The sequence below is a fragment of the Symphalangus syndactylus genome, chromosome 9, assembly GCF_028878055.3.
Source record: "Symphalangus syndactylus isolate Jambi chromosome 9, NHGRI_mSymSyn1-v2.1_pri, whole genome shotgun sequence".
NCBI lineage: Eukaryota > Metazoa > Chordata > Mammalia > Primates > Hylobatidae > Symphalangus > Symphalangus syndactylus.
The window spans coordinates 99,665,151-99,683,220 of NC_072431.2; the positions used below are offsets into that span (position 1 = coordinate 99,665,151).

The 18,070-nt window shown below is 45.7% G+C and overlaps 1 protein-coding gene across 3 annotated transcripts in view; it reads right to left on the minus strand.

The window, feature by feature from the left end:
* The window catches only part of MINDY4 (MINDY lysine 48 deubiquitinase 4), a 120,808-nt gene extending 103,241 nt beyond the window's left edge, over positions 1-17,567 (minus strand). Inside the window, exons 1-4 of one of the 3 annotated variants that reach the window (XM_055293509.2) lie at positions 17,380-17,567; positions 10,376-10,495; positions 6,744-6,979; positions 3,172-3,415 (exon numbers count right to left, since the gene is read on the minus strand). In XM_055293509.2, the coding sequence (XP_055149484.1) occupies positions 3,172-3,415; positions 6,744-6,979; positions 10,376-10,495; positions 17,380-17,472 (693 nt within the window). In that variant the 5' untranslated portion in view covers positions 17,473-17,567. Of the gene's footprint in view, positions 1-3,171; positions 3,416-6,743; positions 6,980-10,375; positions 10,510-17,379 lie in introns of all 3 variants that reach the window. The other 2 variants (XM_063609704.1, XM_063609705.1) reach the window with 2 other exon arrangements.
* Between the last annotated feature and the right edge of the window lie 503 nt (positions 17,568-18,070).

Consider the following 18,070-nt stretch of genomic DNA (forward strand, 5'->3'; position numbering starts at 1 on the left):
GTCCTCAGAGTAGTCCACCAACCCCTAAGAGTCCCCAGATCCTTTTAGGGAATTCAAAACTATTTTCATAGTAGTAAGATGACACAATTTGCCTTTTTCCACTGTGTTGACTTTGTGCACAAAGCAATAATGGGAAAAACTGCTGGCCCCAGGCATGAATCAAGGCAGTGGCACCAAACTCCACTAGTGCCCAAGGCTCTCTTTACCACTGACACACTCACAATGAAAATAGGTGAATAAAGTGCTGACTTCACTGAGGAATGTCCATGCTGACACAAAAATTATTCATTTTATGCCTTTAGACTCTCCAGCACACATCTCTTCAACACCCTGAGTGACACAGTGGGAGGGACGTGCAGGCATTCCGCTGAGCGTGGAGGATGGCAGCTGGCACTGCACGACCGTCTAGGCTGCGAGTGAACTTGCTGGTTTTTTCATGGAACCACTGACAGACAAACTATGGTTACTCAAGCGTGGGTATTTGGCAGGCATTTTCTTGAAAATCAATTGAGCCTGTCACCTCAAGGGAAACAAATGGTGTATTTTTGTCAGTGATAAAACACAAGCTGTCAGGTAAAAATTAGAATTTTGGAAAACTTCTATCTGCCACCGTGAGCTTGAGAGCATTGCAATACTTAAAAACTTCTTGGATGAGCTTGGGGTGACATCAATGAATGAAATTTTTTGGTGTGATTTTCTTTTTGTCTAATGAGACATGTCCACATTTGGAAGATCTATATAACTCAGTAACCAATATTTTCCAAATGGCCAATATATTATGTTACTAAATCATTCAGGGGTAAAAAATTCAAAGTGCAAGACATATCAAGGGAAACTGATAAGGTACAAAAAGTTCACTGATACGGTTTAAGATTTCACATTAAGAAACTACAACTTGTCTAGTTTTGGTGTAGTATCAAAGAAAAATATCTCAGTTTTCTGAAAAGACTATTAAAATACTTTCCCTTTTCCAGCTGCTTATCTGTGTGAGGCCAGATTTTCTTCATACACTTCAACCAAAACACCATATTGCAACACGCTGCATGCAAAAGCAAGCATGAGGCTTCAACTGTCTTCTACTAAACAAGACGTTAAAGGGATTTGCAAAAAAATGCTACTCATCTCACTAATTTTTTGTTTTGAAAAATATAGTTATTTTTTCATTAACATATACCATGTTACATGTAATAGGTTTACTACTGTTACTTTTAATGATTTTTGTAAGTAAATATTTTTAACTTCTCACTTTTAATTTCAAATATAGTAAATAGCAATAGACACACCCACATAAACAAAAGCTCTTTGCACTCCACAATAATTTTAAGAGTATAAAGAGAGCCTGAGGCTAAAAGTCTAAGAACCACTGATGTAGTCTAAACTGTCACCCAGGCAGGGCTCCTTCCACAGTGTCCCCAGCAGATGGGTTACCTAACTTCCTTCTTACACAACTAGCCGAGTCCCTTCCAAAACAACCTTTTCCACTGCTGAGGTGGCTCTGACTAATGGAGGGCTCTTATACCAACCTCCATCCGCTGGTCCCAGCTGTGCTGTCTGGAGCTACTAGGCAAGGCTATACTACTCAACCCAATAATGGTGCCAGCAAGCACACACGATGCACTACACAGAAACACAGCAGTGTCCTGCTCTCGGGAGGCTTATAGACTAAGCTCAAGATTGCAAATAGAGTATCTCACATGGAGACAGGCTATTCCAACCTCCATATTCGAAGAAATCTCTTACATTCTGCCAACCTCCCACAAGATTAAACATCTCCAAATCTTTCAATTTCCTCCAAATTGTTCACCGTTCTAGCCCCTTTCCCCTGGACAGGGTTCAGTTTATGAATGTCCTTCTCCAACAAGAAGGCCTAGGATGGGGTATGACATCAAGGTGTGGCCTGAACTACACAGTGGCGGGCAGGCTCTTTCTTAATCTGGACCCCAAGACTGCATGATCTCGAGAGCACTGAAATCCCAGAGCCCTAAGGGGCCTTAGACAGCTGGTCTAATAGAAGAGACTGCAACCAAGAGAAATAAAAACCTTGACCAAAGATCCCACAAGATAGCGCCAGGGGCAGGGAGAGGACTCACTTCTTTCCATCCTAATTCGAAATGAATTGGGAGAACAGTGCCAGCACCTACACCCACACCTAAACATACAACAGGTAACTGAGAGTGCAGGTGGACACAGACACCCCGTTTTTGGTTGGCTCAGGCTCCCTGATTTGACTGATACGGCACTTTGAGTTTGGTGTTTGCTTCTGTTTTGCTTTTCTGATTGTTGTTTTACAAACTTCTTTTACATTTGTCTCTGATTTTGTTTTGTCTCTCTGCTTAATGGAACTCTACCATGGTCATCCTGTAAGGGAGACTATAAAACAATAATGTGAAATTTTTAGAATCTTTCTTCGAAAGAGAAAAAAATAAAAGCAGAATAAATGAAACTATAAGGCTTGGGGGGTTTAGTCCCTTTTAACTATCGTGTTTTAGATTTATTTTAAAAGATGTTGTTTTTTCCTTTTTTTCTTTCTTTTCTTTTTGAGACAGGGTCTCAGTCTTGCCCAGGCCAGAGTACAGTCACATGCTCACAGCTCACTGTAGCCTCAACCTCCCAGGTTCAAGCAAACCTCCCCACTCAGCCTCCTGAGTAGCTAGGACTACAGATGCACACCACCACACCTGGCTAACTTTTTTATTTTTTGTAGAGATGGGGCGGTGGGACAAGCGTCTCGTTATGTTGCCCAGGCTGGTCTCAAATTCCTAGGCTCAAGCGATTCTTCCACCTTGGCCTCCCAAAGCGTTGGGATTATAGGCGTGAGCCACCACACTCAGTCTAAAGATGCTCTCTGAACCTGGATAGGTTCTCCACTCCTGAACTGCAAAGACAAAGCTGAGTAGGTATTCTCACCCAGCAGAGGAACAGAAAACCATGGCATCCACCTCACAAACAAAATGGGTAAGCTAAGGGCAGGAAAGAAGACCTGCTCAAGGCCCCATGTGTCATTGACAGTAGAGCCAGGGAGAAAACAGAGGCACTGTTCTTCTCACCCCACACACAGACCCTCTTCTCGGACTGCCCTGTGGGGTACCCCAAATAAACCCAGGTGTGCCTTAAGCCCAGCCCAGTTCTCAGCCTCCAGTCCCATAACAACAGAAAGAGCAACAGCCCCACCTGTGGGGAGCTGGCGATGGGCCCAGACATCATGCCTCGCACAATCAGACCAGACTTTGGCCTGGAATTCTCTCCCATCCTCTTCACATCCAAGGAAGACTCCGAGTGAAGCTTGTCCATCTTCTCCCATGCAGAAGCCAGCATAGGAGTTTCACCCGGGACCGTCTGCATGGGCTTGCTTTTGTGTGGGGGCCTTTTAGATGATACAAAATTACCAAGTACATCTCCATCAAGATTGTCATGTCTGTGAAAAAGGAATTATTTCCATTAAAACAGACTCCCCAAAAGGAATCAGTAACAAAGACAGCAAATTCCACATTCAATGGGCAGTCAAAGCAAGCCCATTAATAAATCTATGATGACCTCTAACCAGCCAGTGCGTTATCATGAAAGACAAGGAACAGAAAATACTCTGGTATCAAGGTGAGTCTGCCCTACAAAATAAGACCAGTAAACAAGCAAACAAATTCAGAGATGATGATCCATAACAGGACCCCTCAAGTCCTTAAGACTAAAGAGCATCCTTAGTCTTCCAGACCTGAATGATTAAGGAAAACTATAACCTTTCAGTACAGTCATGCGGTATGCAAAGCCCAGCCCTGCCGCACACCACTGAGAGGCGTGGAGAAGACCCATAGCAAACTTGGCATTCCCCACTGTTAAGCTAAAGCTGAAGTCAGGTGTGCCAATGGGTGTGTGTGTGTGTGTGTGTGTGTCAGAGAGAGAGACAGGAAGTAAGAGAGCAAGAAAGAGCAAAAGAAGGTGAGAGACAGTGAGAATAAGCACAGAGTGAGAAAGAACAAGAGTGAGAGTCCACGAGACAAAGCGAGAGACCTAGGCAAAGGGGAATCTTACCTCTGATCACCCAGAAGCCAGCACTCCTGTGACACAGGCTCAGCTATTTTCTACCGCTGGGCTCTGCCATAAATGGGTATTGCCCCCTACCCTATGCCAAGCTGCTTACCAGGCCCTGGGTCACATGTGGGAGGGTAGTCGTGCGTGCTGTGATTGCGGCATGTCAGGCAGAGGAAGAGGCTGGAACCAGCCTGGGGAAATCCCGAAGGGCTCCCAAAGAAGGCAGCACCTGAGTCTGAGAGAATCAGGCAGCAAGAGGTCCCCAGAAGGCCCAGCCCCAGCACGCAGGCCTCTAAGGCAGAATGTGCTCAGGGGAGCAGCCGGGGCTGGTATTCTAAGGAGTTTACCCTGAAAGCTGCAGGGAATGTCTGAAGCCCTTCAGCAGGATAGCGGCATGGCCAGACTCTTTTCGTGGAAAGCTCACGCTATCTTAGGGCAAGGGTGGATTTGAGGGGAAGATCACTAGAGCCCTGGAGACCAGGGAGGGGCTGTGGGAATTAACCAGGAAAAGAGGATGGGAGTGTGAACTGAGGCCCTCACCGGTGGGCAGAGAAAGGAGGAAAGAAGGAAAGTGCCTATTATCACTCTGGGTGAAGAGCTCACAGGACTCACAGACGCAGAAGATGACAGACGAGGCAGAGGTAAGAACACTCAAATTTTTGGCTTGGGTAACTGGGTGGGACTCAGGAGCTTCAACTTCCTAGTTGCCTTTTTATTGTACCAGAAGTATTTCACTTCCCAGCCAGGTAGTAAGTGCCTTGGAGGAAGAGCTTCTTCATAGCCCCTTATGACCCTCTACCTCCGAATCCTTGTGCTAATTGCTTGTCATGGTGCCACCTTTTGGCAGCTCGACACCCATGCCCTGAGCTTCAGCGACCCTCAGGAAAGGAAGTGCTTTTCAATGGAGCCAGAAGAAAGCACCCATTCCCAGGAAGTTAAGCTCACTACTGGGGACTGCAGTGTCTTAAGGTCATAATTTAATGTCATTGTTTCCCAGATAATAGAGGTTCAATCAAGAATGCCAATTCATTTTCTTCATAAGATTTTTAAAAGAGCTTATTTTCCAGATTTTTCCCATCTCTACAGTGTTCTGTTGCCTTTTAGAATACCATACCCCTGTTTTAAAGAAAATCAAATAAAGCAAGTGCTTGAACCTTACGATCATGGAATTTAAAATAAACACAGTGAATTGTAACTATTCTTCATCACAAAGTCGTCCATTCTCACAGCCTCAACAGGAAAATAACAGCACTTCACAGCAGAGATTTTGAAAACACAGAGTGTGGGAAGTTGAACAGTGACCCCCCCCAAAGATTTTCACATCCTGATCCCCGGAATCTATTAATTCATTTATGTCAGAGGTTGCAATTTTTTAAATTTTTGCATGAGTGAAAAATCAGATCTTGGCAATAACCTTCAGCAGTAGGGTATAAATAACTCCCTCATGCTTAGTGTTCCAATAATGGAACACTAGGCATAAGTGGGTTAACCCACTTTTGGTTAACTACATAAGTGGGCTAGCTACACAGTAAAAAGGATTTTGCAGATGTGATTAAATTAAGAATTTTTAAATGGAATTATCTGGTGGGCCCAATGTAATCACAGGGGTCCTTCTTAGAAGGAGACATGAGGATCAAAGGTAGTAGTAAAGTTAGGAGATGTAACAACACAAGCAGAGGCTGGAGTGATGTGCTTTAAAATGGAAGAAGGGGCCAAGAGTCAAGGAACATAGGTGGCCTCTAGAAGCCAAAAAAGAAAAGAAAATGGATTTTCCCCTCAGAACCTCCAGACAGAACCAGGCCTGCTAACACCTTGCCTTTAGTCTAGTGAGACTGATTTTACACTTCCGACCTCCAGAACTGTAAGAGAATAAATTGGTATTGCTTTAACTACTGTGAGGATTAAATTTTATGTGCCAATGTGGCTAGGCTACGGTACCCAATTGTTTAGTCAAGTATCAATCTAGCTGTTGCTGTGAAGGCATTTTGTAAATGTGATTAACATTTACAATCAGTTGACTTTAAGTAAGGCAGATTATCCTCAATGATGTGGGTGGGCCACAACCTATCAGGTGAAGGCCTTAAGAGCAAAATCTGATGTTTCTCAAATAAATTCTTTCTCAAGATTGTAACATAAAAATCCTGTCTTGAGTTTCCAGATTTCCAGCCTGCCCTATGGATTTCAGACTTGCCAGCCCTTACAGTCCCATCAGCCAGCTCCTTAAAATAAACCTTTTTTTTTTCTTTTTTAAGAGACAGGGTCTCATTCCATCTCCCAAGCTACCGTGCAGTGGTGTGATCATAACTCACAGCAGCCTCGAACTCCTGGGCTCAGGTGATCTTCCCACCTCAGCCTCCTAAGTAGCTGGGACTATATGTGCACACTGCCACCCCTAGCTAATTTTTTTTTGTTTTTGTAGAGACAGGGTCTCTCTGTGTTGTCCAGGCTTAACTCGAACTCCCAGCCTCAAATGATCCTCCTGCCTTGGCCTCCCAAAGTGCTGGGATTACAGGCGTGAGCCACTGCACCTGGCCAAACTTCTTTATATATACATAGAGGTACATATGCATATAGATACATGCACACACACACACACACACGGAGACCATATTGATTCTGTTCCTCTGGAGACTACTGACTGACACAGCCATGAAGTACATAGTAATTTGTTATGGCAGCAATAGGAAACTAATAAACACAATAATGGGAAAAGATACCTGGCTTTGCTTGTTTCTGACAATGATGTTCTCCATCCTGCATCTTCGTCTGAAAGGTCATATATATTTACCAGTGTAGTCTCTGAGCATCTCGATGGCACTTTGTTATTTTTCTTTGGAACTGAGAGTGCAGGGATTGGGGTATCTTGAGTGAAATTGTTAGCCGCATTTCCAAAGTGATCCAGAAAGTATCTGGTGATAAGTTCAAGGCTTGTTTTTAGAGGATTTTCCTTTGCCTATCATTGGGAGAGAAAAAAAATCATTATATACAGCTTCAGGGAACAGTGGAAAAGACAACTATTCCACTTCTTTGACTAAGTTTATCAACTTCTCATTCATTCATACAAGCTTTCAGCCAACATTTACTGGCCAAATATTATATATGTCAGGTACTATGTTGGGTAGGGACACAGAGACAAAAACAAAATCTCTACCCTAAAAGAACCAGCATCCAATGCATGAGGCAGGTGATTCAATAAACAACTAGAATAAAATGTGATAGGAATAGAGGCATGCCCAAGCAAATTTCCTCTTGATTTTTTGCTCCAAGGAATAACTTTATAAAATATATATCCCTTCATTTAAAAAATGGAATCTGTAGGGAACACTAACCCTACAGATTCATAAGTATTTAGGGCCTGAATATTTTTTTAGCTTGTAAGCTCTGCATCTAACACTGACACCAGTGATGATAGAGACAACTGACGCAGAAGGTTAACGTGAAGAGCACAGAGAGGCAGTCAGGACTGACTCACTTTACACTCCAACCTTAAAAACAAAAGGCAAATGAAAGTCTTCAGTAGTAGATTTTGGAATTAAACGATACCAGTATTTTCCAGCCCTGCCTATACCAAATATTCCCTTTGGACGTTTTTTAAAAATACAGATTCTCACACCCTACTGACACTTACTACACCAGAACAGCAAGGATTTAAATTCCCCTAAGTAATTTGGATAAACACAGCTATTCATGCAACAATATGCAGGCTGGCCTCAGGGACCCAGCCATATGTCAGTCCCCAACCCACTCGCCCAGTGACACCCAGGACTTGCGGAGCCATGGCTGGACATGGGGCACGCTGTGATTTTGCAGACTAGCAAGGCACCTGACAAGGAGTCTGGCAGAGCAGGCCCTCAGGGCATGCCAAGTCCTCCCCCTTCGTACTCCTCTCATCCATGCAGCAGGACTCCAGGACTAAGACCCACAGCCCATGGACTACGACCAAACTCAACAGATTCATCAGACAAAAACCAGGACAGTTTTACTATTGTTTTCAGTAAGAGATTAAAAACAAAAACTATTTTGTCCAAGATTAAATGAAGCTTACAATAAAGAGAGTTAGGGGAAAGATACTATATTTATTGTAGCCCCTGAATTGCCTGATTATCCCTTATGCTTTTTCACATCACTTGGCTCACAACAGATATAGCCTTTATATGAATCTAGATATTGTTTTTCAAAATCTCAATTTACATAGGCATTTTTATCTATCCTATATCTAATAGGTTAGAACAAGTTACTGGAAATATTAACATTAAATTGCAGGGCTTTCCTGGAATCAGGCTAGCTTTGTGCTGAATGAATGTCAAAATTATTATGTAATAGATATTAATAAGTAATTTTCCTGTAAAATATACACTCCGATTCATTGTATAACAGCTAATAACTACTGTATAAATCAGGGCACTTATCAGTAGCTCATGAAAATATCTTAAGTATCTTAAGATAACAATTACTTTAGGAAGACTATATTACAATGAGGGAATAAAAATAGCTTGAATGTCAAAGACACTTTTGGGAAATTAGGTAAGGTACATTTACGTTAAAAGCCCGATGTAACCAGAATGGTTAATTGAATTTTCTGGGTAGTTGTCTCACTCTCTGTGCAAAATTCTCCTAAAGTGTACAGTCCACTCTCCTGCCTTAGAATACAGCAGACGGAGGATTGCAGAGCATCTGCTGCCTGGGTCACCAGTCTTTCCACAGGACTTAGAAAGTACTTGCTACAGGACAGGAGACAGAGGTGCCTGCATGTCACCCCAGGACCCAGAGGACAAAGGCCTTCTATTTAATGTCTTTACTGAGCCTCTGATAAACTTCACGGGGCTGCCATTGCCTACTTCTCCTCAAAGGGGAGCAAGAGAATTTCTGGCAACCTGAGTGCTCCTGTAGGTGCCAGTTGTTTTTAGTTTATATGTTTGCCTGAAATTCCATCCTTTACTTTACTGAGAGATGGCTGGCCTAGGTTCCTCCCTGGCCTATGACATGTACTTGCATAGTTTTCAAGTGGTTCGGTGGATCTTCTGGGTGTCTTAAAAAAATAGCCTTGGTCCTACCACCATACGAATCCAATCTGCTAAAGTCTCATTTGAAAAAAGGATTACAATTAAAATATGCTTGATCATCACTCCTACAATAGGACTGGGAATCAAAACACCTGGTTCTAGCCTCAACCCTACCTGGTAACTGACCGTGAGACCTTGGATAGCCAACTCTCAACTCTCTCTGGCTCACAGCTCCCCTTCCTGAGAGGAGGGAATTGATCGGTGGTTTAAAGCTGGACCCTGAGAGGCTAGCCAATAAAGCAAGACCTCCTTTTCCCAACTTCAGATAGGGCATTTTCCCTTCTTTGCTCTGCATATTGGACTTCCACATGAGATATCATTTTATTGTTTTAAAAAATTGTGATAAATGCTGAACTATATCATTTTCTTTTTGACTCTGACACTATGCCCAACCACACGGCAACATTTGCTGGACAGCCCATTCTTTTTCTGTCTTCATAACAGATTAAAAAAATTAAGTAGAAAGTGTAGTTTCATTCATTCATATAGTCATTCATTTATTCCACAAATAAATACTGACTATTCACCACACCGTTGGACAACACTTTATGTTTGGGGATATAATAGTGAACAAAAAAGACTGCATTTCTGGCTTCTGCTGTGTCCAAGGTATTGGGGGAGGCAGATACTAATTTTAAAATCACATAAATATTCTATTGCCAATGTGATAAACACAAAAACAGGAAAACTATAGGGTGCCATGAAAGCCTATAATAGCAGGTTGGAGGAGATCAAGTCTGGGGGATCAGAGAAGCCCCCTTCCCGCCCAAGAAAACACAGTTCCATTTGCTTTCCCAACTCTAATGCACCTGGGTTAGCTGAACCCAATTCCGTCCTCTACCTAAATTATATGTCACAGGAGACTCAAGACTAAGGTATTACTCAGAACTGAAGAAGGAAACTCTTACATAAGCAGGGAATGGAAAATTTTAGTATAACTGGATATGATATTCTTAAGTACAGTCTTACTAAAAATAGCCTCATGTTGGGAGGAGGGAGCACAGGGAATAACTGTGGGAGGCTGAGCACTGCCACAGGCTCTGTTCAAAATGAGCCCGACAGCCACACACACACAACTTGCCAATGGGCGGCACCAGCTGACCGAGATGGAAAACCCACTCCCGCTGGGGATCTGTCCACATTTGGGGGGTCCGTTTCTCTCTGACTGCAAGTGTGACAGGCCAGGAGCACCTCAAGCCTCTCCTGTCACTGGCAGGGCCCGTGAGTGCTTTGGCAGTGCCAAACTCAGTTCCAAGACTCCACACCACACCTTAGAAAGCACACACCTTGTTCTCCTTATAGAGAAATTCGAGATGCAAAACCTTTCGAAGATCATTTCTGTTGTTTATGCTGAGGTCAGAGCGTGGGCGTTCCTGGTCCATGGTCACACATGTCTTCTTTAAGCCCTGAGGGAAGAAATCTGAATCGCTGTTTACCATCTTAAATCAAAGCCCACTGTTCTCATAAAGCACAAGCAAAAGATTCCTGATGTCACCAAGATAATTCTCATATAACCTTTACAATTGACATCACCTTTGCAATAATTAATATTATTCTGATTCTTACAACAGCCTCATGGGCTAAGTGAAGGCTGAAGTTTTCAGGCCATTTCACAGATAAGGAGTGAGTTCAGGACTCACACACAGGAGTCCTGGGTTTGGCCCTAGATTTGGAACCATAGTATATGAAGCTTTAAAAATAAACAAAAGAGAAAACATAAACAAAAGGCTAATATTCATTCCCTTCACTCTCAGATGGGGAAACCAGGAGATGGGGTTGCCTTGCCCAAGGTAACACAATGGAATCACATCACAGGTGGAGGTTGTAACCATCCCAATCTGTGAGTCCGTGACTCTGGGACCCAGTCCCATGAGAAGCTCTTGGTAAATGCTAAGTCATGAGCAAAGCCACTTTCCATCGTCCCACCCAGAAGTGCCAGAAGACCAAGGTTCAAGGCCCAGCTGAGACATGCTCTAGCAATGGAAAATCTGGGGTTGGGGAAGTGAGGGTCCTGTTCGCAAGTGCCTGGCTTCTCCATCTGAAAGACAACCACAGCAGTTGCTTTCTGCCCACCTCACTGGGCCATGATGATTGTCAAATGGCTGAGGCTGAGAACATGCCTTACCAACAGCTCAGCCTGGTGTTAGGGGTATTCCTTGTTCTTAATGGATTCCAGACCCCCAGTGCTACACAGGCTTCAGCTTCTCTCACAGCCTTTGTGTTCAGAATTTTACAGAGGCTCTAGCTGCTGGGGAAACATGACAAAACCCATGCCCACCATGAATTTAGCTAAGAAGGTCAATTTGGGAAACTAAAAGGACACAATCTTGAAACAAACAGAGGAAAGAGGAGGCCATAGGGAAGGGAAATGGAAAGAAATGGATATATGTGTCAGAAAAAAGGTGGATTAGGTGCATCGGGAAGAGTCCATTTGAAGGAGAGGTGGGGTTCAAAACCAAACACGCGCATTTCATCTGGGCTTAACCATGGCTTTCCCTCCAGTCAAAGTGATGTGGAACATGCTATAATGAGGGTCTCTCTCTGATGGATAATTCTTTATGTCTGTCAACAGTTCAAATCAGCAAGCCCTGCACATTTAACAAACCCCACCCTCACCCTGGCTCTAAAGTGTGATGCACACCAGCATTTGAAAACCACCGGAGGCCTGGGCATGGTGCCATAGGCCTGCAGTCCCAGAACTTTGAGAGGCCGAGGCAGGAGGAATCTTTGAGCTCATGACTTCAAGGCCACAGTGAGCTATGATTACACCACTGCACTCCATCCTGGATGAAAGAGTGAGACCCTATCTCTATAAAAAAATTAAAAAAAAAAAAAGAAAGAAAGAAGAAAAGGAAAGAGAAAAGAAAAGAAATACCACTGGGTTAGAGGACAAGGGTGCCCTTGGGAGTCAGCTAGTCCTCAGTCCCATCCAGCCCATTCAAACTTCATTTGCCCAACAAACACCTGTCATGCACCTCCTATGTGCCAGGCTCTGTTCTAGATGCAGGAGAGAAAGAAGGAATAAGGGCTGATGTTCTGTTGGGAAAGCAGACCATAAATGTATAGTGCGGCAGCTGCTAATATGCACTACTAGGGAGACAAAGCAGGGAGAGGGAAGACAAGGACAAAGGCCACTGTTTTAGATGGTCAGCTATTTGTTCAGCATCATCCACATGCTTACTCCTGTCCCAGTTTCCCTATCTGTGAAACGAAGGGAACAGATCACTAGTCCGTAAGTCCAGTTGCTAGAGGCAGAGCAGTGAACAGATGAAAGTCCCAGTCCTCAGGGAGCTTGCACTCTATAGGGGGAGAGACGACAAGTATAGTATGACATGGGGAAAAAACATACAAAGTAGGATAAGGAGACAGAGAGGGCTAGGGTGAGTGTGGGGATGGGCTGCTACTTTATCAAAGGTGGTCAGGAAAGGCATCATTGATTGATGAGGGAATCAAAAGAGCAGACCACACAGACACTTTGGAGAAAAGTGTTCCAGGCAAGGAACAGCAAGTGCAAAGGCCCTGAACCAGTTGCAAAAGGCCAGCGCATCTAGAGCTGCATGGCAGGGGAAAGGAGGAAAGGAAGTCAGAAGTCACCCAGAGACTCATAAGGAAAGGCCTTGTGGCCTTTTATGAAATGGGAAGGCTACTATTTTGAACTGATATATTTTTGAAAGATCACTTGGCTGCTAGGTTGAAAATAAACTGTAGGAGGCAGGAGATTAAGGAGAAACCATTTAGGAGGCTATTGAGCAATTCACAAATCACATGAAACAAAGGGGTGGCTTGGAGCAAGGTGTTTGCAACAGAAGTGGTAAGAAGTGGCTACGTTTTGTATGTGCTCTGATGATAAAGCCAACAGATTTGCTGATGGACTGGATATGAGGTGCACAAGAAAGGAAAAAGCCAAGAATAATTCCAAAGTTTTGGGCCCAGGCAATTAGAAGGACAGAGATGCCATTTATTCCAATGGGCACAGTTGTAGGAGGAACAGGAAATCAGAAATTGAGTTTTGGACATTATGATAAATATATATTTGTTCTTTGTCCCAGGTTCCTGGCATATAGATTCTAAAACGCTTGGAATCTCCAAGGTGATAAGAATGTCTTCTGCATGTTAATGTGATGACTAGTGGCTGGGGACCCCTAGATAGCTTCAGGATGGGGGCTGGTCACCAGAAAGAGTAAACCTTGATTAGAGGGCTGGAACTTTCAGCCCTACCTCCCAATCTCCCAGAGAGGGAAGAGAAGCTATAGATTGAGCTAACCACCAATGGTCAATGATTTAATCATTCCTATATAACAGAATTGACATAAAATCTCCTGAATGATGGGGTTCAGGCAGTTCCCAGGTTGGTGCTGGGAGGGCAGCATGCTGAAGAGGGCATGAAGTTCCATGACCCTCCACCCACACCTTGCCCTATGCATCTCTTCCATCTGGCTGTTCCTGAATTGTGTCCTTTATAGTAAACTGGTAAATGTAAGTAAAGTGTTTCTCCAAGTTCTGTGGGCCATTCTAGCACATTATTAAAACTGTGGAGGGGGTTGTGGGAACCCTCAATGTATAGCTAGTTGGTCAGAAGTTCAGGTGGCAACTTGGGACTTCTGACTAGCATCTGAAGTGGGGGCAGTCATGAGCCTGACTTAACCTGCAGGGTCTGCACTAACTCTAGGTAGTGTCAGGACTGATTTGAATTATACGACACCCAATTGGTGTCTGGAGAGTTGGAGATTTCGTTTGTAAAAAATCCCCCATACATTTGGTGTCTGAAGTGTGAGCAGAAACACTATCAGAGACATGTTGAGATGCTTGTTAGCCATCCCAGTAGATATGTAGAATAGGCAGTTGTAATAATTCAAGAGTTCAAGGAGAGGTCTCAGCTAGAGATAGACATTTGGGAATTGTCAGCATATAGATGGTATGGGAATCCACAAGACTGGCTGAGATGTCTTGAGAGTGAATGGACAGAAGAAGAGAAGAGAGCCATAAACTGAGTCCTTGAGCCCACCAGAGTGCACAGGACAGAGAAACTAGGGGGACCAGCGAAGACCCTGAAGGGAGCATCCAGAGGAGTAGGAGGAAAGCTAAGAGGGACAGTCTCCTAGAAGACAAGCAGAAGGACACAATCAACTGTGACAAACATAATCATTAGATCAAGAAGGGCGAGGACTAAAAATTCCAGGTTAATAATGGCCCTAAGAAGAGCTATTTCCATGGAATGGTGGGGACAAAAGTCTGATTAGAATGGGTTTGAGAAAGCAGAGAAAAGAATTAAAATGAGAGTAGACACAGCTCCTTTATGGGGTTTCTATATAAAGGGAGGAAATAATAAACCAGTAGCTGGGGTTTGGGGGTCAAGATGGGATTCTGCAGGAGCACGACATGTGCTGATAGGAGTAACCTAGTAGAGGAGGGAAATGCATGGTGCAGGAGACAGTGACATCCCTGAGCACACAAGAGGGGACATGCACACATGGAGGGGCAGGCCTAACCAGGGGTGTGGAGAATTCATCCACAGGAACACCAGAGAGAGCAGAGTGAACGGTGCAGCCCAGGAAGGTGAGGTGAGTAACTGTAGTAGTGGAAGCCTGCTGGACTTCTCTCATGACTTCTGTTTTCTCAGTGAAATTAGATGGGGAAGGAGCTTCCGGGTTTGAGGAGAGAGAAGGTATGAAATGGTCATCCAGGATTTGAGAGATACTTACACCTATCTTTCAGGACTGTTACAAGGACTCTGGAGAGTTGCAATCAGGTAAGCAGGCACCCATAAGGCACCACAAGGGTGAGTGGCCATGGATTTAGAGTGACACCATCAACATGGTGGTGTGTGTTTCTCTCCAATCTCATTCAGCTCTATGGGTGCAAGTGTGGAGCAGGACAAGTGGAATTTTACCATCAGAAGAGAATGATGAAGGGAGAGAAGGGCAAAACAGCTGTACCTGTTATAGAGGATGCAACTACAACGATGGGTAGGTGAGAAGTAGATGGGTTATGGTAGGCCCGAGAGACTGTGAAAAGTTGGCAGGAACAATGCAATATAGATGTGGTGAGGCTGGAGACGAGTTTACATGGGGCTATGAAGGGGGACGAGCTAGAAATTTTGACAGGTGGGAAGCTTGGGATTGAGATTACGGAAAGGGAGCAGTACTGGTAACGACAAGCCCAGCTCATGACCATGGGGCAGGGTAGCAGAGGGAGGATGGCACAGTCACTGCAGGAGCGGAGCCACAGACCCAAGAGGCTTGGGCAGCAGAAGAGTCACCTCAGTGGACCCTGCCATCTCCAGCAGACTATCATGACTCTCCCTGAGGGCAGACCACACTTGGTGAGTTCAAGTAGGCCAAAGTGGCTGGAGGGTAGAGGGCAGAGAAAGCAGTCATGGAATATGAGGTCTGAGGGTAGCCAGAGACAAGTCATGGAAAGACTTGAAGTCTAATTATGATGGGAAGCCAGTAGAGGGGTTTGAGCAGGGGAATTACGTGGTCTGATCTGCTCACCCTGGGCAAGTCTTGCCCTCCTGGTCTCACGATAATCTTATGTGAAAGGGAATACTTATACCTATCTTTCAGGGCTGTTACGAGAATCTGAGACAACTTCTAGGTACCTGGACCAAGGTGGCAGCTCTCTTGGTTATGACTGCTGGGTGCAATGACTGCCTGTGCAAAACTCTGTGGGGAGCACGGTGGTCTCTGCCCTGGAGCAGAAGGCGATGAGAAAGTAGTATACCTGGGCTGCAGTCCCAGCTCGCCGTGAACTTCTGAGTAACTGTGGGCAAATTCTTTCTACTCTTAGGGCCTTAGTGTGCCCAGGTAAAACATGGGAGGGAGAGGCGACCAGGGGAACTTGGCCATGTCAAGTGGGGGGTAGGGGGAAGGGATGTGGGAGAGGCTAGAAATGAGATTGAGATGGGAAGCTGGGGTCAAGCTACAGGACAGGCTTGGATGTCAGTGAGGACACTGGATTTCATTTGTACTCAAGAAAGAACATGAGGAAGCCCTCTCTAACAGTTCTGTTCACTGACCCAGACTCAAAAGAAATGATGGTAACAGTCAGCTTTCCAGAGTGTGTCAATTAACATCCAACATGCAGCCAGGACTTGGTGATGGCAGGTCAATTAGCATAAAGACAGGGCAGATGCGACAAAGCCAAATGCATTTAAATTTTCTTCAAATAAAAATAAATCATAAAAAACACACAAAGACACTTTCCAAACAGGTGCACTTCAGAGACACCTGTTTGGTGTCAGAAACAGTGAGGGTGCGAGGAGGTATAAAGTGGAACACCTACGTGCACACTGTATCTATATGTCAGATCCAATGCTTGGGAGCTGCCCATATGTTAGTATTAATCCTCTGCAAAGGGTAGGTCTTATTTTCGTGTTTTACAGATAACGAAATTGAGGCATTGAGTAAAGTATGGAGGTTCACACTGCAAACTAGTAGCAAATATTTGAACCCTCTCCGTCTGACTTCAAAGTCCTTCCCCTTTCCTCCATTCAAAAAATTACGTGTATGTGTTTTCATACCAGACAAGTGCCCATCGCCCCAGCCCGGTATGACACTGCAAGGGTAGACAAAACACACATGAGTGCAGCCCTCAGTCACCATGTGTTGAATGAACTAATGTATGTCCCCCTTCACTACCACGCCCAAGATCTCCCGGCGAGCTCCTTCCCCACCGAGGTCCCCATCTCCACCCTGAGGCCGGATGACAGCTAACGACCTTCCAAGCTTGGGAAGGAACGCTGCAAAAACTCTCCTGAGACAAGACAATAGGAAAACTTAAAAAAATTAAAGCAACCGCTGGAATTCCCACTGTTGACTAAAATGACTAAGGGCTTGACCGTCAAGAACTTTTCTGGGCCTTTGGGGGTTCCCTCTGGGGAGAAGTTCTTTCCGAGTGGGACCCTGACTTGCGTGGGTCGCGCACGGAGGCCGGCAGCCAGGCTGGGGCACAGGCCTGCCCGCTGTGCGCCCGCGCTAGGATTGCTTGGCGCGGCCACCGAACCCCCTCCCCAGCTGCCGACGCCCCGGAGCGCGGATGCCCCAGGAGGGCAGCGGACGGGGCTCAAACCCTGCCTTGCGGAAGCGCCCGGTGACGACGGCAGAAACGCCTCATGGGAAATGTAGTTTCCCCTGTCCCGGGAAAGCGGCGCTCTTCTGGGGCATCTCTGGAGCAGGCAGTAGGCAGGGAACGGACGCCCTCCCAGAAGGTGCAAAGCCTTCAGGGGAGACCCCGATGGTCCCCCCAAATTAGAGCCACTTCCAGGGCTTTCGAGGGGGCGAGCGGTTACCTTTCTGCTGAGAAACTCTCTGACCAAGGAGGCGGCCACCTCCTCCACGAAGAGGCTGTCCATGGCTCTAGCTCTGGTTCTGGCTCTGCCCATGAGGCCCACGCCGAGCCGCAGCACCAGGCGGCTAGGGCTGTCCGGCGCAGTATGGCCGCGTTGCCGTGGCGACGGCGGCGTCGGCGCGGCGAGAACTCCTCCCCTTCCCTGGGGCTGGCGGGCTGGGGCGGGAGGGAAGGGGTGGGGCGTCCTGCAAACTCGCGTCTCAGAGTGGGAGGCCGCAGCCAGGGCGCCCCGGGGTCGCCCAGGGCCCCGCCCACGGGCTGCGGACTCGGGGCCTCACCCTGACCCTGACCCTGGTCATCTGAGAGGCCAAGGACAAATTACCGCTCCGCTCCGAGGCTCCATTTTCCTAGACATAAAATGGGAAGGATGCCTCCTTGTTTTTGGAGGACTAAACTCACAGGGAAGTGACCCCCTCAGGTCCACCCTCAGCACCACGGCCCCCTCTGGGGCCACCAACGCTACTGACCTTGGCGGGCCGGGACCGTGGGGGCAAGGAAGCCCAGGATTCTGCTTCTTGGGCACCGAAATTAGAGGACATGTTCCTCGCCCCCTTGGTGCCTGCTTTCCCATAATGAGACTGCTATTTATTGATCACCAAGCCCTTAACTCACGATTGCACTTTTAATCCTTA